The 24,974-nt window shown below is 36.6% G+C and overlaps 2 protein-coding genes across 5 annotated transcripts in view; one reads left to right on the top strand and one right to left on the bottom strand.

Moving 5' to 3' along the window:
• Window positions 1-9,491, bottom strand: part of LOC128991528 (gustatory receptor for sugar taste 64f-like) — a 106,468-nt gene extending 96,977 nt beyond the window's left edge. Inside the window, exons 1-2 of the mRNA XM_054414490.1 lie at window positions 9,272-9,491; window positions 4,230-4,433 (exon numbers count right to left, since the gene is read on the bottom strand). Coding sequence (XP_054270465.1) covers window positions 4,230-4,433; window positions 9,272-9,491 — 424 coding nt within the window. The remainder of the gene's footprint in view (window positions 1-4,229; window positions 4,434-9,271) is intronic.
• On the top strand, window positions 253-24,346 carry LOC128991527 (uncharacterized). 4 transcript variants are annotated; one of them, XM_054414486.1, is made up of 5 exons: window positions 253-365; window positions 7,471-7,571; window positions 19,878-20,020; window positions 21,110-22,266; window positions 24,232-24,346. In XM_054414486.1, exons 2-5 carry the CDS (start codon window positions 7,544-7,546, stop codon window positions 24,329-24,331), a joined length of 1,428 nt encoding a protein of 475 aa, XP_054270461.1. In that variant the 5' UTR covers window positions 253-365; window positions 7,471-7,543; the 3' UTR covers window positions 24,332-24,346. The 4 variants fall into 4 exon arrangements, with proteins under 4 accessions (XP_054270461.1, XP_054270460.1, XP_054270463.1 ...); XM_054414485.1 differs by having other exon boundaries at window positions 291-516; XM_054414488.1 differs by lacking the exon at window positions 253-365 and adding an exon at window positions 5,124-5,251.
• Window positions 24,347-24,974: the final 628 nt, after the last annotated feature.

The raw sequence follows: 24,974 nt of genomic DNA, 5'->3' as shown, positions 1-24,974 counted from the left end.
CGGCATTTTTTTTCCAGTGGGGCCTTGTGCAAATTCGGACATAGAAAGGCTATCGTTATTGTTGTTGTTCTCACTTTTCTTTCATTCACATTTTCCAGCTTCCAGCTTATGTCTCTTAGGCACTTTTATTACAGTACAGTATAGTGACCACGGCCGCCTTTAGTCAGTGATCGCTTTCATTTGCATTGATTTTTTCATCTTTGCGCAACCTTTAATAGCACAGCTGATGTGTCCATTCATTGTGTGTTGTCTGTATCGGTCATCGGAGTCTGTCTGGCTGGCTGGCTTGTCTCGTCTGTCGACTGTCACTCACTCTGTCAGTCAGTGCAACGACAACGAACGAGATTGAATCACTGAACCTTCTGGTGAGTGAACACGAAAAAGACATAGAAAAACTGTATTTAAGGAATTTGAAAGTGTAAAAAAATCATCAAGTTTGGAAGAATTTCTGATTAGGCATAACCACAAAATATCGCTAACAATGGGCAATGAGGATGTAATAGGCCTAGTGAGCAAGTAAGATGGTTGTTAATTTTTTTTATAAACAGCTAGGCCCTAAGTTAGTAGCCAACTAGATTTTACATTTTAACTTTGTTCTAGAATCAACTTTGTCATTAGGCCCTATGACTGGTTCTACCTAAATTTCTCTACTATATAAATACTAATTTTATTGTAAATAAACAAATTGCTTTCACCCTGTTATTGATTGACCTTACGTTATAGGCCTATGACCTATTAACGGGGTGAAAATCGAACCTATTTTAAATCTGGGAAAATCTGGCCTAACTTTGTACCTTCGTAGCCTCTTCTAATCAAACTCCTATAGGTAGGCTAAACACTGTATTTGTTCAATCAGAAATACACATTTGCAACTTTCAATATTTATAGGTTAAGTTTATGATGAATAATCCTCAATCATACTTGCCTAGGCCTAGGCTTGTCCTTTCTACATTTTACCAAACAGTTTTAATCGATTTTTCAGTTGTAGATATTAACGAAATATTTCAAATTATAGAATAAACGCAAGAGATCTTAGGGACAACCCTACTTCTATTGAACCTTTTTTTTAAATAGGCTATTTGATAAGTTTGGCTACAGTCTCAGAAAACATACTACTATAATCCAGAATGCCAACCGCATGGTAAAAAGCATTAAGTGTTTTGAGAGAGCTTTGCCTGTCAATTGCAGGCAGCGCCACCAGCGTTGCTATGCTGAGTGCATGGCAACGCTGGTGGCGCTGCCTGCGATTGACAGGCAAAGCTCTCTCAAAACACTTAATGCTTTTTACCATGCGGTTGGCATTCTGGGTTATAGTAGTATGTTTTCTGTGCTACAGTTCACGTACTAATAAAACCAGTCAGGGTGGTAGGCCTACAGTTCCGATTAACATAGGTTACAAAATGACTTTTTTGTCGATGTAAACATTAAATTGTTTTATGATTTTTTTAAGTTTTTATTTATATATAATAAATAAAACTAAGTAAGTTAACAATATCGAACCAAGGCCAATAACTATTTTCAATTTTGGCTGCACTTTAGTATCTGTCCTACACTCATTTGATTAAGAATATATTGATCGAAAGGCCTATATCGATTGTTTCATTCAACAACTGTGGTTAGTTTGGTTAACCTAATCTAACTAACCGAATGAAATAATCGATACATCAAATTATAGGCTACAGTACCTATGCTCATATTTTTCATTCACATGAGTATAGGACAGATAGCCTACTAAAGTGCAGTCTCAAATTTCAATACAGTATGCTAACTTACTGTTGATAGGCTAAGTTATAAGTTATAAGTTAACTAACTAGTTAGTTAACTAGTTAGTTATAAGTTTATAAGTAAGTTATAAGTTATAAGTTAGTTCATATATATGTGTCACCTTTTCAAGGTGATCCATTAATATCTGGCTAAGTATGTGGAATGTAGAGGGAGGAAAGTGTGTCATGTAAGAGATGTTAGTCACCATCTCTACTCGCTATCTACCGCCAGGCCCGTTTTTTACCAAGTCAGCGCCCTAGGCACAACTAATAGTTGCGCCCCTTTGCAAAATATAACAGGGTGTCAATACCAACCGGGAAAACTTGGAAATCCTTGATTTATGCGTGAGTTTTTTTAAACCGGGAATTATGCATGACATTTGAATTTCTACCTGGAATTTTCAATTTACCACGATCGTGCATGACAACAGAGACGTTTCCGTTACCACGGGAGACGATAATATTTCTGCACATGGCCGCGAAGGATGATCAGAATTTTCCGTCATCTCAGAAGACGATGATGATATCTACAGAGTCACGAGGGATGATCAGAATATTGTCGCGATCACTGAAGACCATGGTAATATTTACGCGTCCACATGACAACGGGAAATAGCAAGAATTTGGCCGCGATCACGGAAGACGATGATTATCTCCACACGACTGCGGGATATTATTAACATTTTGCCGTAATCACGGGAGGCGATAACAATGTTTTTTCGACCGCGGGAGACGATTATGATGGCTGCATATATTTTTGACTGCGGGAGATAAAATAATGATATGAGAGGGATCAGAATTTTGTCACAATCGTGCAAGACTATGATAATGTCCACATGACCGCGGGAAAAGACCAGAATTTTGCCATTCACGGATGACGATGATCTCCACATGGCCGCGGGAGATGATTACAGTACCATTTCGCCGCAATCGTGGGATGCAATGTCCAAACGACCACGGGGGACGATATAAACATGTCTTCATGACTTCACGGCCACATTAGGGTTGATCAGAATTTGCCCGCGATCACGCAAAACGATGATAATGTCCATACGATCAAGGGAAAAGATAGTTTTTTTGGCTCATTCGCGGTAGAAGATGATAATCTCCTTACCACCGTGGAATATGTTCATATATTATTGTGGTGATATATGATCATGGAAGACGATAATTATGTCTACAAGACCGTGGAAAAAAGTCACAATTTTGCCGCAATCACAGGAGATGATTACGATGTATACACGGCCGCGAGGGATTATCAGAAGTTTACCGCGATCCTATGCAAATACAACCTCCATTTTTTTTTATTTTCCAATTTTTTGGCGCCCCCCAAAAAAGCCAATTGCCTCGCGCCCTAGGCACGTGCCTACTGTGCCTATTCGGTAAATCGGCCCTGTCTACTGCGCAAGTTAAAACCCACATTGTAAGTCGTTACCTCACACAACAGGCCTACCATTCGCATTCCCCCTAGAAAGTTATTGTCAATACATTATGACGCTAAGGGTATCAATACATAAATTTGTTACTGATAGTTTTATAGGAATTGTCATACGTGTAGTAACGTATCGTCATACAGTGTGACGCTAAGGGTACCAATACGTAAATTTGATGTACTGCCGGCTATTTTTCTATGCACAAACAGTACGGACACGTAAGTTTGTTGTATGCGTTTCAAGAAACCGGCTAGCAAGGACACAAATATTAATGCTAAAAATAAAAATAACTGATGTCGTGATACGCATCTAGGATTAAGATACATGTCTGGATTCTTGTTATGTTTTGGTTTAGTGTTATGTGTTTTATTTTGTAATCTTTTACTCCGGTGGCATTTTTTACTTGAGGAGTTAAAGGTTAAAGTGCTTACGCTTTCCTGGAAAGTGGTCCAAACCCTTATGTGTTGTGGATGTTCCGGGAATTGAACCTGTCCATCGTGTTTTTTATAACTGTGATGGCTAAAAAGTCAATTTATACATTTATTTTGAATTAGATAGTGGTTGAATATAAAGATAACTTATACCACTAGGCTAACCAGAAAAGTTGGGCTGTTATCGGTTAGATTCAATTCCTTAACAAATAATGACGAACATGATATATAGGCCTATAGGCCTAATTTATTATTGCTAAATGAAAGCATGTGAAAGGGTTGGGTTGGATTCGTTTTTAAAAAGGAGAGTGAGGTAGGATTAGTCCTTAGATCAGATCGACAGTGTTCGTAAATCACAATGGAGTCGATTATCAAGTTTTGCCGATTATTTAAGGCCTTTGGTTTGCTAATTTTAAAACTTCATTTTTTATAGCCCCTGAAAAATAGGACGGCCTTGCCCATTTTCTTTTCCATAAGACATTTTATTATACAGCAAACCTTATGGAGTTAAGAACTAAAATTATTTCCTGGGTGTTACAAATTGGTTGTGTTAAAAAGTTTTTGCTTAATTTGTTGATTAGTAAATTGGATTTTATACTTACTGAAAGCCAATGACATGAATACTGTTGCTATTGTTATAAAGCGCAGAAAAAGTCGAGGTTGACCATAAATTTTCATTGACAACTCAACAGTCCTCCATTTATTCGCCAAGTCTGGCCAAGCCTTGGCTAAAGAGAGGAACAGATATATTCCAATACAAGCGTTGCCGTAGAAAATCGTCCCCGATGTTGCTCGCTTAAAACCACCTGTAAAACCATCGAGACTGAGTAATTTTACCTCCCATACATACTATAATATTTTTGCATTTTATAATGTTTTATTTGGGGGTAGAAATTAGCCCCTCAAAACATAAATGTTAATAATTTAATTTGAAATCTTATTTTCTAAAGCGTAAAAATAAAAATAACAGTAGGCCTAGGTTAAGGTGTTGTTGTCCTTTTAAGGGTTATGAATTAAAGTCAGTCTATTAGAAAATTTCTAAGTCTGCAGCTTTTTATCCAATTTTATTTTTTTATAAAGGTTGGTGGCCTTTTTAACTTTGCATTTGCCCACCTACAAACGCCTCGGGCCCATGTGTGGATAGTATCCATTAAAGCAAGAGGAGAGTCGGCAGGCTATAGTACAGATGGTCTGTGTACTGATAAAATTTTACGTGAACCCACAAGATGACTTTCATGTCACAAATTCAAAACCCACTGTGATATCGACTGAACACCGATTCTCCCTAGTTCTTCTATCTTGTTACGTTTACTCATAACAGATTTAGGCCCAACTGATACTCCTAGTTTATGTGTCTAATTCTTTTTTGAAGTCTTTAAAGCTAATTTTGACCATGTTAAAAGTAAGACTGGGTGTAACTTCCTCAAAAGAAAAATAAAACATTTTGCATTGCCATGGTTTCAGTAAACAACTTTTTATCCATCAATCATGTGATTCAAGAATATCCTTTCATGTCTGTCAAAATTTATTCAAGTTAAAACATCAATATTTTCACAAAAACCCCATAGCAATCAACTACACTCTTTCAACAAAGCTCATTTACACATATCGATAAGTATCTGACGTACGTATATATCTCCTGCTCAAATATTCTTTCAAATGATCAGTAGCCTAAAGAATATTACGAGTAATATGAAACTACCGTAGTTTAAGAAAATGGATTTGTAAACAAAGCAATTGGTTTTAAAATTCTCTGATTCTATATTGCTAAACAATGTCAGTAATTGTTTACAATCAGTGCCGTCCTTAGGGTGGAGCGACCGAGCAAGGCCTTTAAGGTTTTAGTTAGGCCTTGCCTCTCTAAAAATAAGTTAAAAGTTTTTAAATGAAAATAATAAAATAAAAGGACAGACAGATATGCGTGCCTGTCTGATTTGCTATGAATTATTTCAATTATTGCATTGATTTAATAAAAACAAAAACCTATGAACAACATTTAAAACACAAAAGAATACAAAACATCGTTCGACAGCAACGGCGGCGGGATGAGGGAACCCGAGCCCCGCGGTTGCCGCCCCCGTTGAGTGAGTCGTACTTTTACGCTAACTCTTACTGTCACGCTCATTGACAATTATATAGGTAGGCCTAATATTTTTTTGATATCTTTGACACCAACTTCCCAGAACAGAGAAGAGTTAATTTTTTTATTAACAATTGCAAAGAACTTTGTGGGCAATATTTATGATATCCACTTTGGAAGTGGAACAATAATATGTGCAATTAGCAATAATATTCACAAAACTATTTTCAGAGTGTATAAGATTCATTTTTTTTGTCAGTGCTTAAAATGAGGACTTTGCAAGTATAATTTTACAAAAATTTCCGGGGGTGAATTCATCCGGACCCCCCCTTTCTGCTGGGGTGTATTCCATCCCCCCCCCAGACTCCCAGTAAGCATTTATTAAACAAGGCCTCGCATCTATGTATTGCCCCAGGCCTCGCATTCTTTAAGGAGGGCTCTGCATACAATATCATTGTTTGAAAATTTAGGCAATCAGACCAGCAGCATGGGTATTTTATCCTATTTATTTCATCCAAATATTGTCAATTTTATCTCTACTTTTATAGCTAAAGCCGGTTTTTATGCACGGCAGTCACGGGGCTTTCCTGGTTATTAGTGTTTATGCACGGGGACAGTAAAAGTGTTCTCTAAACATCATGACGGTTTTACGAAAAGCGTTGTCAAATAGTGTCACTCATTCGCTTTTAACACAAATGTGTGTTCATGCATCGCAAACGTATTAGTTTTCCTAGCATGTGATATTCTAGGAATTAAGAATGTGTTATTCTTATACATTGTAGTCTAATTACAAGCGTGTTGTAAATGTCACTGTCGTGTGACTGAATTGGTCAGAAGCCAGATTAGACGCAAATGCTGCACACCTCGTTTTTTCTTGTAAAACTTGCTTAAGAAAGTAACATTTTGGAAGTTTCATCCACTGTGATACTATATCAACTTAGCTAAAGTCGCGTTTACACCGGAGTTAATAACAAAATTAACTTGACAGAATCGCCCAAAACTTTCCCTAAACAAAAGTTAATGACTCGTGTTTTTAACAGATAATTCCTTGTTATCAACAAGAATTATGTTATCCATCAAGAGTCGGTAAAGATCAAAGGAAATGTGTTATGTTTTTAACAAATGTTTGTAACAAAAGTTAATGATCTCTTTTAGTGCGTTAATTTTTGTTAATAACAGGTCCCTCTCTTCCCCGTAACCCCCGCGCCCAGCATCGTGCTACATTTTAAGCGCCCTGTGTTGTGGGACCCAACCAATGCTGATTATAAAGACAGAAACTTAAAAGACTATGCATGGCAAAAGTTGAAGTTTTGAACAAGATGACAAAAGTGATAGGACAATTTCAATGAGAGAACAAAAAGCCAAAAAGTGGGTCTGGAGCCGAGGCAAAAGTAAAGTAGTTTGCTTACGAACATCTATTGTTTTTGAGGGACAAAATGCGCCCAGATCGCACGACGTCATCCTCTCAGACCATTGTCTCATCTACAACTGCTGGCTGTACATGAGCTATGATTCAAGATGGCGGAGTGACTAAGCTACTGAGTTTATAGAATTTTTTTTTATTGCCCTGGATCATTTGTGATAATCTACTTTAAATTTTTACTAGCCGAGGTAAAAACCATTAGGCCTATATCAGTATTTATGAAATTACTTCCATTAGACTAATCATTTTTTTACCAACGTAATAGAACTAGTAAAAACGCTTACAGTGTTGATCTCTTGTAACACTGTTTTTTTTACAACTGCATTATGACTTTTTTCAGGGATATCAATGAAAATCAAAACCACAAAAGCGCTATTGCAGATATCGATTTGCTGAAACAGGGACTGGAAAGCATGAGTCTTGAAGGCAGCAACAACACAGGTAATTTGTACTGTATAGCAAATCTTGTATAGTGAACTGTAGGCTATGGTTCTTTATTATTATAAAACAATTAACTCCCACTACGGATTGAGGTGTATTGCATCTGTGAGTAAAGTTTAGATTGCTTCTCGAGCATACTGGTAACCCTAATTGTACCATTTCAGCAAATATTTTCTAAAAAGGATTTATGTTTTATAAAATTCTGCCTAAGTCATATACAGCTTGTGACATCTAAGCTGGCACTTGGCCTAACGCGGGCAGTGTTGGCGGGAGGAGGGTGGTGGTAGGGAAAAGACCGAACTGCAAACATTTCCGCTGCCTCACGAGGTTGACTACCCCGCTCCCCCGCTACCGGCGGGGGTGTATTGTGTACTTGAGCTCCTTCATATGGGTCGCGAGGATAGTTGATGCAACCGGCATGACGGGACATAATGTTTTTGAAATAGGTACTAGTAGCGATCGGCCAAGTGCCAGCTTAGATGTGACGAGCTATACCTCCCTTCCCTCAGTCTTAAAATAAAATCATATAGGATAACAATTTGTTTAGTTTATAATTTAAACTAACAATAAAAATATTTTAGTAGGAATCCTTCCCAGGCTTAACAGATAATATTCTCAAAGTTGCTGTGTGTGATGCTGAAGTTTTTACGTAGGCTAAAAGGTACTGCTGGAATGAGAGATTTTGTTAGAATTTACTGAAACTAAAAGCTCATTTGAAAATAAACCTGAAGAAATGCTGGTCTACAGCTTAAAATGTCGTCTTTAAGTCTCTACTACACTAAAGTTCTGTCATGGATAAATAATCAGGTTCCAGGTTCAAATCCTGCCAGTTACTAATGACAGCTCACTATGTGATAATCCCATGCCCAAACCAATCTACCTTTTAAATAGGGATGGACGAGATTGGATTTTTAGTTCGAGACGAGACGAGACGAGATTTTTTATTTCTCATAAAATTTCGAGATGAGATCGAGACGGGATTTCCCTTCTCATACACAACGGGAAATGCACGTTCGGAATTTTTACCTGATTTTGTAATATTGTTAGATGACTGTTTAAATACAAAAATAATGATAATAGGCAAGAATATTTACAATCTTTTATTAAAAAACCTCAGCATAACATTTTTTTTATTAATCACGCCTAAATTATTAAAAATGCCTACGATTAGGAAACACAGTGATATCAGTTAGGATAGAGTTCAACTTATCCTAAAATAAAATAAATCATAAAATAAAATATTAATTTGTATAAAATAGTTACTTGTTTTGACTTTTTTTGTAGTAATAAAACATTCCTCACACTGCTAACACTTCAAAACAAAACAAACAAAACTTCTCAAATGTTATTAAAATAATTAAAGTAATATTTACATTTGAAGAATTAATTAAATAAGAACGCCTTCGCAAAGGAAACGCAACTACAACACGCTCCTGTATTGCGGGTATTGCATTGACTTTCTGCAGGCGTTTTTAATTTTTTTTTTTAATTTTTTTTTTTTTATTCTTGTCTTGATAAAAATCTCGGCCAAAAAGAAATCTCGTCTCGTGTAACGAGATTTAAAATTTCCCGAAAATTTCCCGAAGTTTCGAGACTTGACCATCCCTACTTTTAAATACAAAATGTCCACTACAAAGAACTTTGAGAGGTCTCTAAAAAAAAAATTGAATGACCATCAAAACTCTGTGAGTGGTACTGACCGGCCACTGTGAGGTTGGCCTGGTTGAGATGCTGGATGGTGTAGTCAATGGAAATGAGCTCAACTGTGACGAAGCCTAACAGCAGTACCATGGTATAGACAGTTACGGGGCTGAGCCAACGGAACCGCAATCGCCTGGTGCTGCTGCTGGTGATGTTAGTGACAGGAAATGTTCCAAGCACTGCGGCCAACCCTAGGATGTAGCGAACACTGCAGTGCATGCCTGCCTTGTTGGGTCCTTTGACTAGACCTGACGTTCTGAAATCAATTGGTTTTTGCTTTATCTCGATGGTTTTTTTGCAAAAGTGTTGATGCATGAAAAGAAAAAATGGTTAAAAGCAGCTCAAACCCTCAGGCAACTGGCTTGGTCTTGTCTCTTCTCTACTATGTCTGATGATTTTATTATTGTGTGAACGAAAAATCCATCTCCTTCTAAATATATGTTTACCTCTGTAGAAACCCCAAATGATTATTTTAACTCCTTAACAATTGTAAATGTTATAAATATTTTCAAACACTATCTATATTTGTTATAAATCACAAAATATGTGAATGTTTCTGTAATCTTTCAGACAAAAAATTTATATTGGTCAATCTTTCTCAAGCTTTTAAAGGTGTTAAATGCATATTTCTTGAATACTTTTTCCTTTGGAAGTTTCTTTTACACGGGGAAAATTCGAAAATAACTAACCCAGACACAGGAACAATGCCTCTCAAAGTCTGCCACAACACTCAAAGCCAGGAAACCCCTACCAGCGATGGAGAAACCAAACCAAAATCCTAATGATAATTGTATCTATAGGCCTGGACCGCTTTACCTTACTTTATTTTAATCTGAAATGGCAACCATACAAATGTTGGGTTTTTGAGCCAAGTATGAATTGAATTGAATTGAATACGCTTTAAAGTTCTTTTGTGGGTTGGCTAAAAATTTAAACTAAATCTAAATATATTTCATCTAGTTAAATCAATGAGTTTAAATCTGCTGTGGTGCTGCCATACCTGGGAGATATTTGGCCAGACCAGGCTATCTTGGTCTTGGCCGGAGAGACTCTACGTTGAGGGTAACCACGGACTTTACTGAACCACATCCTCCATTTGGGCTTGGCCTCCTGTGGTTGGCCAGCAAGACCACTCCTTGAAAACATTAAAAAAGTGTTTAGTAATATGCAAGCTATGCAATCAAATACAATTTTGTCCAACAAATTTCCCCAGAAAGAAAATATGGCATTAAGGTAGAAAAATCTGTATTTGGGTCGCTGTTTCCAATTAATGAAATTTTCTGCTGTGTAGAGATAATTGAAATAAGTGAAAAAGATACAGCGAAGTACAAGCAACTTGTATAACATATCAGTGTTTTAATTAAAATGATACAAATTGATCAAGGAAAATGTTACCATCCAATAGTAATATTTGTGAATATTTTTGGTGGTTTGGGAAAAAATGTTCTATTGTTTTAACGATTCAGTGTAAAAGATTTATCTGGTGGTTTGGGAGGAAAAGTGGAGGGAGTGAGTTTTTCTGCCCTAAAATTAAACGTCCTTATATAGCTTTGACTGACTTAAGACCAGCTGTTTCTCTAGTCAGGACTGATCAACAATCAAGATCCAGTTTTAAACCATAAAAATTCAATAAATTCAATAAGCATAGTAAAAAAAGAGTGGACATATAACCAGACACTAACCATGCAGGTTGCCAACCATCCTAGTAAGTTTGAAAAGTGAAACTTAACGTCCGAGAAAAAAACCAAATTTTCCATTGAATTGCGTCAAGCCACCAGCCTAAGCATCCGTGGTAAGAGTTATTCATGCTGGTCGTCTGCTATCACTTCTGTTTACAGGCTGTCAGAGACTGTAACCATTGAGACCATTGTTTACGGTTTTTTAGTGTGAATGAGAAAGATTTTTTGATTATTGCGCTTTTTAGTATCCTGTATTGTACTTTAAAATTTTTTTTAAGTAGACCTAAATGTTTTCTTTTCTAACCCTGTTAACACGTTCACTGCGGTCGTATCCGATCAGATACGGGCCGAGCGCTGTTCAGATGCTGCCGTAACCGATCGGATACGCTCGGCAATGCCTTTCGTATATCATCATTTTTGCTCTAGCGTCGGTCGAAGGCAGACCTACTCCACGTTAGCGTGTAGTGGGTGACTTGCTTTTTGTTGTGTTGTAGGTTGGTAGTAAAATTTCCCCATAAAATCCCCGTCTGGCAAACTTAAAAATCAACTTGTTGTCCCGTCTTTCTCCCTCCAATTGGCAATACGATGGGACCGGCTACGTTCCAAGCAGTGCTGCTATATGTGAGTGTTTAGCGAACTACGTCGACTCTTGTTATAAAACAGGACATCACCGCACGTTATTTGCTATTCGTCATACCGAAATATGGGAGGCAATCGGGTTTGTTCGACGCTGCGGGCTGCGCCGCACTGGGGCTACGCCTGCCATTTGATGGCCCGCAGCAAACGTGTTAAGGGGTTTTTGAATTTTCACAATTTTTTAATACTTATCAGGTCTTTAGTATGTATACGCCATTCTACTGTATATTAAAGTATTGTTGTGTCTTGGATAGTCATGGTTCTTTACAATGTTTGTTAAATCATCATGTTACAATTTTGTCGGGACAGTCCCGATTTTGGTTCCTTAGGTGGCAACCCTGATACATACACTGAAAAAATGATTGAATACAAGTTCTAGACACAGAACAAATATGAAATGAAGGCATAGAGTGTTGATATCTAGTGAGTGTTTGGACCCCTGGGATCTGAATTATGGACCTCCTCTCATTTGCTCTAATCAAAGGACTTTATTTATTCAACCCACTTCCCAGACATATACAAACGTAATGGTAAACACAGCACTCCCTTTTGGCAGGGTTTATAACACTGTTGACCTGTTCTTATATATGAGGCCTTCCATTCTAAAACTCACTTATTGATATATTTTTTTATTAGCGATATTCCTATATAGGTAATAAGCTATTTTGAGATATTGTTATCACTGGATTTGTTAGAAAAGTCTGTATTGACTTTAACATAAACCTTTCCAAAACTAACTTATTTTAAAACCCTTTTTGTTGTTATATAATTCACTCATTACAACTAGCCAATCAAAATGCTTTATCTTCATGACGTTAAATAACTTCTTGATCAACATTGTACGTGTTATTAAATTTACGGAAAGTAAATAAGATAAACGTCTTATAACACTTAAAAGATATATTTACGCTAATACTGTTACTCACAAGACGGTAAATATACAAAAGATTGTAAGTGAAAAGATGATACTCCAATCATCATCAGACCCAATAGGCAAACATTTGCCTATTGGGTCTGATGAAGATTGGAGTGTCCAATCGAAATCGATCACCACTTACCATCTTTTTTGTATATTTACCGTCTTGTGAGTAACAGTATAAGCGTAAATATATCTTTTAAGTGTTATAAGACGTTTCTTTTATTTACTTTCCGCTTCATGACGTTCACCGGAATTTGTAGCCTTTCCAAAACTCTCTGGCAAATAACGTTGCTTCCAATTGTCACGCTTCAAATTACTCTACTACTCTCAGAGAATGTCATGTCAAAACTCATTATTTACAAGCGTGTCATGACAAATCTTGCTCCTTACGGGTTTTGAAGCTCAATTTCAGGTTTCACATTTATATATAGAGATAAAGTTAAGTGCCAAACTACATTGAGTGAGTTTTGCAATGAAACCCCTCATTAATATAGTTTTGTTATGGATTAAAGTATGTTAAGATTTATACTTTAACATTTGCAATATAAGAAACACTGTAAATAATTGTTTTTTTTTTTTTTTTCAATGAATTGTGATTTTTACACAAATTGTTTCAATAACTTAAACTCTCCATTATCATAATGGTGGTTTGAAACTGGACTTAGCTTTCTTTGAATTGGATTTTTGATCAATTGTCCTGTCAAAATAAAATGCTGATTGTAGTCAGTAAATAAGCTACGTCTATTACCTATGATCAATAATTTTAGATAACCTACCTAGATATGCCAATCTGGGGTAAGCCCTCCCAAAGGATAAGAATAAGTTTACTTCTAATTCATGCCCCAAGCAGACTTTTTAATGCTAATAAAGATTGCAAAATGTCTTCTACAGTGAATCTTTGGTCAACTTTTAAAAGTTGGTTCCCAAGCTTGCACTTAGAGATAGGAACTTACAATAAACTTTAGAATGTGATCTCTTGTGTTAAATTAACTGAATTAGTACAAGTGCTTTGAACTAGAAGAAAAGAGTTAGAAAATAAGTAAAAAAAAAAAATATTTTGGACAAAGTGCAGCATAGGTTAACTATTTACAACATGGTATAAATAATAAATGTAAAAAATATACTTTTTAGTTTTTTTTTTATTTGAATAAAATAATTTTGCTGTCTGTATACATACTATAGGCCCTCTGGGAAAGGTTAGTGCTTTCATCCTTCCTCGTGATTTTCGGACTAACTTTCCCACCTGTGGCATGTAGTTCAAAACTATCATCTGTAACTTTTCGCTCACCTTTTGTACAAATCTGATACTCGGATGGCTCCGTCCATTTGACCCCAGAACATGTTGTCCTGCATCTTCGCCTTTACCCTACCTCAGGTCCAGGCCTATAAAGTCCCAATGTTTACAATGTCTCTTCAAGTGTTTACATCTTGAATGTTTGTTGCCCTCTCTTCGCTAATTAGTACATTTTCAAGCACTCTTTAACTTCCATTTTACTGACAACATGTCAATTATCTCCTTGGCTGCGGTTCTTAATTGGTTCTTGTTGACTAAGTCACTTGAAAGAGTGAAAAATGGGTGTTTTCACTTGGCCCCATTTAAATCTGCAACATAAAGTTTTGAGTGAGTTAATTATCATTTATTTGGGTATTTTTGTAATTCTTCTTCTTGTAGTTATGAAACGTTACCCATTTGTCATATGTCCTCTAAATGCAGCACAATACAGTCTCAATTTCAACACTGGATATACCAAATCTTTTGATAATTCAAAATAAAAGCTTAGTCCTTAGAGAATATCTTAATATTTCAAAGTTTTACCATGCATTTTCATGCACTCAGTATTTTAAAGTCTAAGCAGAGGGCAGGCCGATTTGGAACGTGCAGTCTTTAATTTTGCCAGTCATTCAAAGTTTGGTCTGGACAACACTCTATAATTCAAAAGGAAGGCTTCCTTTGCGTCATAACAGGAAACAATACACCCTGTTAGCAAAGTAGTTCGGCTTAAATAATGTTATTGATGACCCAAGAACAGAGCTCTCCTTAGGGTTGGTGGCGCCCGGAGCAAACGTGGTTGTGGCGCCCCCTCCCCCCTAGCAATAATAGTCGCATTCGCATATTTGACTACTACGTTAATACAAATAGCCGCTGCTCGGCGCCCCGTCAGCCAAGGCGCCCGGGGCAGCTTGTGGTCCCCCCCCTTTCGGATGGCCCTGCCCAAGAATCAATAGCAAAAAGCATACAAAACTAACAATTTTTCTGTGTTTAATTAATTGAAAAGTAAGTTGTTGTTTGTTGTAAACTACCTAACTAAAATAAACTGTTAAATTGTAAGGGTATGTACCTTAAATTGTGCAGTATTAAATAATAAACTCTTTGCAATCTGAGTTAGTTTATTTTCATCCTGATAAATCAAACCCTTTGATAGTTAAAAACTATTGATAATTCAAATGTGTTGCTTGGCCCACCAATTTCAAATTATCAAGAGTTTACCGTTTGTTTAATTTGATCCATAAATAAAAGTAAGTGATGAATAACTGATGGTTAAAATACCCTTTTAAACCGTTATAGGACTATCTCTCACATTAATTCATCTACTAATTGAAAATAAGGGAAATGCACTTTACCTTATGGTAGTCCCACTCTGTTTTAAATAGTTGATGCAATTAAGTTATGATAAAACTGAAATTTAAAATCCCATTTTTTAAGCAGCCAATGCTGTCTAAAGCTTAGGTTAGCTGAAACTACTTAAAAGTAGTTCATGTGAAGATAAAATGGTAAAAAAGTTGAGACAGAGTAGTATCCATTAGGCAAACTGCCGTAAAAGTTTAATTTCCCTACAATTTTTGTAGCTACGCTACGACAATCAGCTAGAACCGTAACATGTTTGTTGCATAGTTTGAAATCTCAAGTATTTATCAACAACACAACATTGTGCAAATAGTTTGATAATGGAATTAGTCACTTGTTGATATTCACTAAATGTTGCAACAGAAAAGATTAGGTACATATCTAGATATAAATTTAGATTAGATCATTTGACCTTTATGGATTTGTGATTTTCCTGTTTATTCTCACGAACCCACCTCTCATTTGTTATTGTTTTCTTACAGTAGAAAAAGATATGTCACCAACCACTACACTACCGATCTTAGTCAGTAAAAAAACTGTCATCTCATTGAAAACTCATCTTCACTTTACCTTGAAGTTTTGGGGTTTTAAAAATCTAATCTGTAGGCTTTATGTGCTACGGTTGGAAATTCGGTTGGAATTTGAAAAGCTGTTCCAGTTCAAAGGATCTACAACAGCTTTTTTTTAGTTATTTTAACAACTGTAATTTTAAAATCTACAGCCCTACTAGGCTACCCAAAATATATTTAGATTTGATTTTTTTCCCCATCCCAAGTCCAAGAACTTGAATTATAATTAAGTAGTTATTACCGTATTATTGTAGCCTCTGTTCTTGTGTTAGTTGTATAGTCTTAAAGAATCTTTATTCATAGTATACATGGTTGTACATGAATAGTGTCAAATAAATTTAAACTAATGCTTAAAACTATGATAAAGCCATTTTCAATTCATGCAAAGAGTATATGGACGGGTCAATTAAATATAGCTGGAGAAGTTTTTTTTTTTAATGTTGGGTTTTTGTTCTGTTTTAATTTTCAAAGGAATAAAATTTAAAAATTCATGTCCTGCATTGACAGTCTTTTTTCAAATCTTTGTTTTCCAATTACAAAGTTATTTTTGTTACCTGTATTGTAGCTATGATTGTTTTCTATTTTTGACAAACATAATACAGTACAGGCAAGAACATACAAACCATAAACAGTGAGGATTCTTAAATTTTAAAAGTGTTCTTTTGCAAAATCATCTTTGTCCATTTTTAACATAGCTCTGATTGATTGCTTCTGTATTGTCAAAATTTGGTCTAGATTAGAATTTGAGGTGACCCCATATACACATATGCCATAAGATATATAGGATTGAATATTGGAAAAATAAATCATTTTTAAAACTTCAATACTGCTTCAATAGTTTTGATATTTTTCTAATCGCAAAAATACTAGAATTTATTTGATTTAAAACAAGTTTACAATGTTGGTCCCAAGACAAGTTACTGTCCAATGTCAGGCCAAGGAACCTTACGGCTTCTGTTATTTCAATTGGTTGGTTATTTACTTTAATATTAGGATTAGAATTGTTTTTGTTTTGTTTTCTTTTGAATGTGACAAACAATACATGTAGGTATAGGATACATATATAGTATCCTACTTACATTTCAACAACTTGTGTTGCATCTTCCTGTATTATTACACTAAAACTTACACAAAATATTGTGTATATACTCATATTTACAACTATTTTCAATCGCCATCATTACTATCGTGGTCTGCTCGATCGAGCAACGCAACAACATATTTTCAGTAAAGTCATATTGGCAAGAGGTTTTTTTTCTTCCGTTCCATTTCTTGAACTAGAGGTACTGTATTAAAGTTTTGGATGTATGAGCCCCCGTGCTTTTCTCGTACAGTAAATTCAATATTGACTTGTTGGTTTTGTAGTAGAGCTTGGGACTTCGGTGCCTGAGGTTCTGGGTTAAAATCTCTCCAAATCACTTATTGGACTTTATTTGAGTGATAATGACGCAACCTAGGTCTAGCCTGAAGTAATGTGAAAAATGATCCCGGGCTGTACAATACCCCCTACCCGTACCATACAAAGCTGTTTATGTTCATTGTAGTTGTTAGCCTCCGGATTGCCAAATAATATTATAAAAGGTTTAAATACCTGCTATTAAGCAATCCAATTTTGTTGTTGACACAACTAGTTTCGGTGTCTGTGTGACACCATCATCAGGCTGCACAAGGACAGTTTTCTTTCTTCATACGAAGAGCGTCATATTTACACGAAAATAATAAATAAACATTTAAACACGACACAAACACGAATACGAGACATTTATGGTAACTGATCAGTTAAGAAAACAGACGACGCTAACCCGACGGAGTTTGAGTCCAGACTGCAATCAATTTGAGTGGCAGTCTGGACTCAAACTCCGTCGGGTTAGCGTCATCTGTTTTCTTAACTGATCAGTTACCATAAATGTCTCGTATTCGTGTTTGTGTCGTGTTTAAATGTTTATTTATTATTTTCGTGTAAATATGACGCTCTTCGTATGAAGAAAGAAAACTGTCCTTGTGCAGCTTGATGATGGTGTCACACAGACACCGAAACTAGTTGTGTCAACAACAAAATTGGATTGCTTAATAGCAGGTATTTAAACCTTTTATAAGCTGTTTATGGATAGCGAAATATGACATTTTAATATTATCTTAATTCTATTGTGTAATGCACAAAATTTTTAAAATTCTAAAAAGAGCAATAGTTTGAAGTGCGTTAAGGTTATTGTAAAAATTACTTATAGGTCTGCACAAGTATGCAGTATTGTCTTTTCTCAGTTTAATAAAATTGTAGCCTATATATATATTTTAGTTGGTATTATTTAAGAATACAACTACAGTACGCAACCTGTGCACGTACATGTTCAAAATTAATTATGATCGTTTGCAAAAATCTAAAAATAAACCTAAACAAACACCTCAGAAATTTCTTTACACACAATGTTTGGTCTAATAATTTCAAAGCTGTTTAGATTTTGTGTTTCAAAACTATTAATCATATTCAAAAGTGTCATATAATTAATACACTGTTTACTAAGCTGACTTACCTTGTTGCACAAGGGTAGCGTGAGAACGGTTTATCGCTCTTTTAACTCTCACCCCCAACTCCCCCCCCCACCAATGTCACAACCCCTCCATCATTGTGTCAATATGTGACACCGAGGCAAACATTCTGGCATCATAATCGGTCTTCTGTGTTTGACATATGGGGAGAGGGGGGGGGGTTGCATCAGAATAGTTAACTATTAGAAATTACCCACCTCTTCAGTTTAATTTAAAATGACATTTTGACATAGCTATGGTGCATTTTGTTGCATTTTTCGATGTTCGTGTTAACATAGTGGTGTTACTTCTCCTTCGAAAGTTTCTGGTGTCTTTGTTCTAGTCGATTTTCATCTCAAACAATCTTTAAGCAAATTTTATCTGGTCTACTCCCAAAATGGTTCTAAATACCATCTCAGGCATAAATATTGCAGGTAAACTAAAAATTCTCAAAATATAGACCTACATTAAAAAAAAAACCATACTTAATAGGCTACTCATAAAAAATAATTTCTTTCAACATGAAAAATAACAAAGAATTGTAGTGTTTAGATAATGTCGTATTACTTATTTAAAATTACATATTATAACTTGTTTGAGCTAGATTTATTATTAAACTGAACCATTTCTAGATAAAACTGCTTAAAGTTTGCCCATTGTGTTTCCAGAAAAAGTAAAAATTTCCACTCAATAAGGCATTTTACACGGAAAGCTAAATCATCACAACTCTACCATAATAATAATCGTATTCCACATTTTGCTAAGACTATGTGGGCGTTACCTTTGAAGAGGGTATCTGTTTTTGGCAACTTCTTTCAATACTGCTTAATTATAAATGAGTGTAAACTATTTAATTTGTATGCTTTTTGAAACTGTTTGTAATCTAATTGGTTTTCATGTATCGCAACATCTTCTGTAAACATATAGTGTTGTAACATGTGTTAGCTCACTTTTTGTATATTTTCGGAATACCTTTAATTTGGAAATGGTTTATATGGATTGGATGACATGAAATGTTATGTGCTTCAGAATACAAATCAGAAAGCCATCAGAATCAGTTTAGTCTAGTAATGCACTTCACTTAGGGAACACACCAAAATAGTTGTGCGTGAATGTGTCCTCTCATATGATGATTGCATGTCTAATATAGGCCTAATCTGTTTTGCCATCAGATTATATTGATAAGGTAATAATCCCTCATTGCATGTGCTTAGTTAATCATGGTGAAATCGAATGATACTTGATTATAAAAGTTTAGTATTTTGTTATTGCCAATTATATAATCTTTTTAGGGCATCTGGTCATTGTCATCATGAAAATGCCTTTGACAATAATTTTCCATAAATTCTTCACGTTGATGATTTCTCTCAATAATGTAATTTTTTTTACTATATAGTGTGTGTGTATACATATTCAGTTAAAATACACACTTTATATAATAATATATAATATGGCTTTATGTAATATGGAGTAAAATTACAACAAAATTGAAATGTTATTGTGTAGCTACCTATAAAATAAAAGAAAACCACCCTTACTTAGGGGGGTAGGGTAGCACCCCTCTTGTTTATCAGATAAAATTTTACCTACCTAATTCAATCAGCTTTTTTTCTTTGAGGTACGAAATTAATTTGGCAGTTTTTTGTGCAGATAAAGATGAATCCAAAGTGGATTTTGTTCATGTGCTGCCGATGGAGGTTATTGAGGAGATATTCTTGTACCTGAGCCCAAGAGATTTGGCTGCGTGTACTTCAGTCAGCACGGCCTGGCGTGACGCTGTTAACAGCAACAAGGTGATCAAGAACTATTGGTGCACTAACAATGTAGTCATTTATAAATACATAAATACATTGCCCATTTAAGAGAATGCTGCAGTTTCGTCATGAATATTTTTTATGTAAAATATCATAATCTTAAGACTGCTTTGGTGTAAGTTTAAAACTCCACAGTAATGAAACTATGAGTACAGTTTTAGTGTTTAGCTCCGTACTTTGCGTGTATGCCGCAAAAAGACTCCTATCCACTTACCGGCAAATTTTAATTTTTTTTTTTATTATTGAATCTCCCGCCCGTGCAACGTAAGACCAGTGATGCATTTTTGTTTACCACAAGAAACCTATCCGATGCTGACATTAATCGACAGATGACTGAAGTTTATGACCCTACTGCAATGATAGAGAGAATAGTGTGAAAATTGGCAATGGTGCTTAAAAATGGATGTAAAAATTTTATTCCGGAAGGAATCGCGTTTTTTTGTGGTTACCCAGACTTCTCACAGAAGACCACAAAGGAAGAAGGCTCTCACAGCCATTTTTACTTTATATTACCCATTTCTGCACTTTACCCTCACTCATTGCATTAGGCCCATAAACTTCTGTCATCTAGCAATGAATGTTGGCATCGGATTTGTTTCTTGTGATAAAATGAGGAACTGACCTTACATTGCTCACGGCAACAGATAATTCAATAATTCAAAAACTAAAAAACACACAATGAAGTGTGCACACCAGCTACAGAGGTGCATATGGTGTCATTCTGTTCACAAATGTTGCCAATAAATGGGGAGGAGCCTCGTTGCAGCATACCCACGAAGTACGGAGGTATAGGCTAAAAAATTCCTTCATTCATTTATATTTTTGTAGTTGTGATTCTTGTTGTAATATTTGATAAGTTAATAGATAGTAGAACAATTTCTTCAATGGATAAAGGTAGTAAAACCAGTTTAATGACCACTTTAAGGTTAGGTAGAAAAAACCTTTAATTAATTGACAAAATTGAGCCAAGTAATACTCTCTGTAATAGTTTGCTTTCTGTCAAGTTGATGAAAAACTACTTCTAAGCTGTTACCAAACACATTTTAGTTTTACTTGGAATATTTTCAGGTTTGGGGAAGACTGTGTGACAAGAATAATTGGAAGGACGAGTTCGAGCCACATTTCTCACATTTCTCCCTAGCACAAAACAAGTTCAGGCGATGGGTCCACTCATTGGACTCGTTCACACCAATGTGCCATAAGAGGATGCTGTACAACAAACATTCTTGTCTGCAGCGTCACTGGCGTCATGGCAAGTACAGGGTTGAAAAGATCTCTAATGGTCCAGTGACCTACCTGCAGCTGTTTGAGCCAGTCACTTGTGACGGCCGCTATCTGGTTGTCCAAGACAAAGGCTCCAAGTTCAGCACAGCTGTGACGCTGCAGGTGTGGTCGCTAAATGGCGAACCTTCCAAGGTCTGCGATCTGGATCTGCCGAGAAAAGTGGATGCGGTAGAGTCTGTCGCCTTTGACTTTGGAACAATAGTGGTCGCTCAAGCGTGGATTATAATTGTTTACCGGCTCAAGGATAAAACCTTTGAGAAGGTTTTTGAAAAAACAGATCTTGCTGATCTCGAGCCTAAATCGAGATTACCGAAAGACATCAAAAGAATGGCGCCTCACTTAAAAGTAACACAGGATTATATCATTTGCGTTCCAAACTTTTCGCACAGCACTGTGGATTTTATTCCGATCTTTTTCTGGGACAGAATAACTGGAGAGTTGAAACACACGTTGCCTTTTGACTCTATGTATTATCAAATAGCGAACGCCGTCTGGTTCCAGGACTCTTGTTACTTGAGTCTCTCAAATAAAAAGAAGAAATCCTACCAAGTAGTTCAGTTTGGGTTGAAGTCGGCTGCGTGGGAGGCATTCTCACACAGTGTGGATTTTGAAGTGGAGGAAGTGGTGGTTGGAGACAGTTATGTCCTTGCGGTGACCAAGACATCAAATGCGGCATTCAGGGAAGTGTTCTCTCGCCATGAGACCCCGAGCAAAGAGTTGTGGCTTTGGGACAGACAGACGGGGGATGTGTTTAAAACCCTTGAAGCCCAAGGAAGAGGTTTCCAGTTTGTCAATGACTACTTGATGTACTACGATTCATCAAAGGTGACGGTGCTCAACCCAAAAGCTCCAGACATGTGCAGCGAGTTTGAAGTGTCAGGAACAATATCCTCAATTCAAGCAGCGAAACATCCTAGTATCATTGCCATAATCAAAACCAGGTGAGATTTTCTCAGAATTTGTAAATATGTCAATTGAAATGTAGAATAAACCATTTTTTTATTTTCTTTTTCTGAAAATTTGTTAATATAATGTTGGAAGTGTTAAAAGATTTTAAAATCACATAACCAATCCATTTTTACTTTCTCCCTCTATATTGTATATGGAGAAAGTATTGTTTTTTTAGTTTGAGTGGATATATCCGTTTTGGCCCCCCCTGGAAAAAAGTGGTTTTCTGATAGTGATGTCTGTACTATAGTATCTTCAGGTGTTTTATTTTTATTTTTTGAAATTTAGATTTTTAAAGGCAATTTTGCCATAAAAAGCCATAAAATAACAGGAAAATCTAATGTTGTATTTATTTTGTATGTTCTAGCTCGTTAACTTCTGAACAAAATGATTTAACTCCCATTGCTGTAAAAATTATGGTACAAAAGTTGTTATAACTAATATTATTTTCGCAATAAAACCCACATAAAATAACAGAAAATCAGATTTTGTAAAAAGCTGTTTTGATTAAAATTAGTATGTTATGGCACTTAGCCTATAATTATAAAAAAAATTGTGCAAGATTGAATTTTTATTGCTGTAAAAATTACTGTTTGAAAAATATTGCAACTTTTGTGATTTTCCATGTGATATAATATGATGTTGGTTGTTGACAAGGTAAGGGGAGAAAGTGTGTCAAATTTCTGATACCGTTTACAGTGTTTAAAAAAGAAAGAGTAAACAATTGTAAATTGATATGAAAAGGATCATCAAACATAGATGTTGTGGTATAATGTATTACTCTCAATCTTACTTTTACTGCCATGGCCATGGATAACCTAAGTGGTATTTAGCCTCGCAAAAAAATCTTTCTTTACCAGGTCCTTCCAGCAATTCTTATGTCTTCATCTGGGATTTGCCATCACACTTCTTTAATTAGTTCTCCATCTTCCCTTCTTTCTCCCCATCTTAGTATTTTAATTGTTAATTGTTTATTTATATTCCTATTAATCAAGATTTGTCTATTAGTGTGTGTAATCACCATCACAGCAGAGACAGGCTATGGTAGTCAGTTGTGGTGTGATGACAGTTGAGTCAACACTCATCTTGTGTTTCAGTTGTTACATCGAGGTGTGGGACTGGGGTCTGGGTACTCGTCTCTACACCATCACAGCAGAGACAGGCTATGGTAGTCAGTTTTGGTATGACAGTTGAGTCAACACTCATCTTGTGTTTCAGTTGTTACATCGAGGTGTGGGACTGGGGTCTGGGTACTCGTCTCTACACCATCACAGCAGAGACAGGCTATGGTAGTCAGTTGTGGTGTGATGACAGTTGAGTCAACACTCATCTTGTGTTTCAGTTGTTACATCGAGGTGTGGGACTGGGGTCTGGGTACTCGTCTTCACACCATCACAGCAGAGACAGGCTATGGTAGTCAGTTTTGGTATGACAGTTGAGTCAACACTCATCTTGTGTTTCAGTTGTTACATCGAGGTGTGGGACTGGGGTCTGGGTACTCGTCTCTACACCATCACAACAGAGACAGGCTATGGTAGTCAGTTGTGGTGTGATGACAGTTGAGTCAACACTCATCTTGTGTTTCAGTTGTTACATCGAGGTGTGGGACTGGGGTCTGGGTACTCGTCTTCACACCATCACAGCAGAGACAGGCTATGGTAGTCAGTTGTGGTGTGATGACAGTTGAGTCAACACTCATCTTGTGTTTCAGTTGTTACATCGAGGTGTGGGACTGGGGTCTGGGTACTCGTCTCTACACCATCACAGCAGAGACAGGCTATGGTAGTCAGTTGTGGTGTGATGACAGTTGAGTCAACACTCATCTTGTGTTTCAGTTGTTACATCGAGGTGTGGGACTGGGGTCTGGGTCACCTCTGTACACCATCACAGCAGAGACAGGCTATGGTAGTCAGTTGTGGTGTGATGACAGTTGAGTCAACACTCATCTTGTGTTTCAGTTGTTACATCGAGGTGTGGGACTGGGGTCTGGGTACTCGCCTGTACACCATCACAGCAGAGACAGGCTATGGTAGTCAGTTGTGGTGTGATGACAGTTGAGTCAACACTCATCTTGTGTTTCAGTTGTTACATCGAGGTGTGGGACTGGGGTCTGGGTACTCGTCTCTACACCATCACAGCAGAGACAGGCTATGGTAGTCAGTTGTGGTGTGATGACAGTTGAGTCAACACTCATCTTGTGTTTCAGTTGTTACATCGAGGTGTGGGACTGGGGTCTGGGTACTCGCCTGTACACCATCACAGCAGAGACAGGCTATGGTAGTCAGTTGTGGTGTGACTCAAACACTCATCTTGTGTTTCAGTTGTTACATTGAGGTGTGGGACTGGGGTCTGGGTACTCGTCTCTACACCATCACAGCAGAGACAGGCTATGGTAGTCAGTTGTGGTGTGACTCAAACACTCATCTTGTGTTTCAGTTGTTACATCGAGGTGTGGGACTGGGGTCTGGGTACTCGCCTGTACACCATCACAGCAGAGACAGGCTATGGTAGTCAGTTGTGGTGTGATGACAGTTGAGTCAACACTCATCTTGTGTTTCAGTTGTTACATCGAGGTGTGGGACTGGGGTCTGGGTACTCGTCTTCACACCATCACAGCAGAGACAGGCTATGGTAGTCAGTTGTGGTGTGACGACAGTTGAGTCAACACTCATCTTGTGTTTCAGTTGTTACATCGAGGTGT

Source organism: Macrosteles quadrilineatus, unplaced genomic scaffold, assembly GCF_028750875.1.
Source record: "Macrosteles quadrilineatus isolate MER2022 unplaced genomic scaffold, UCM_ALF_1.0 Scaffold_4__1_contigs__length_99947679, whole genome shotgun sequence".
Taxonomy (NCBI): domain Eukaryota; kingdom Metazoa; phylum Arthropoda; class Insecta; order Hemiptera; family Cicadellidae; genus Macrosteles; species Macrosteles quadrilineatus.
This window is presented reverse-complemented; position numbering and strand designations above follow the sequence as displayed.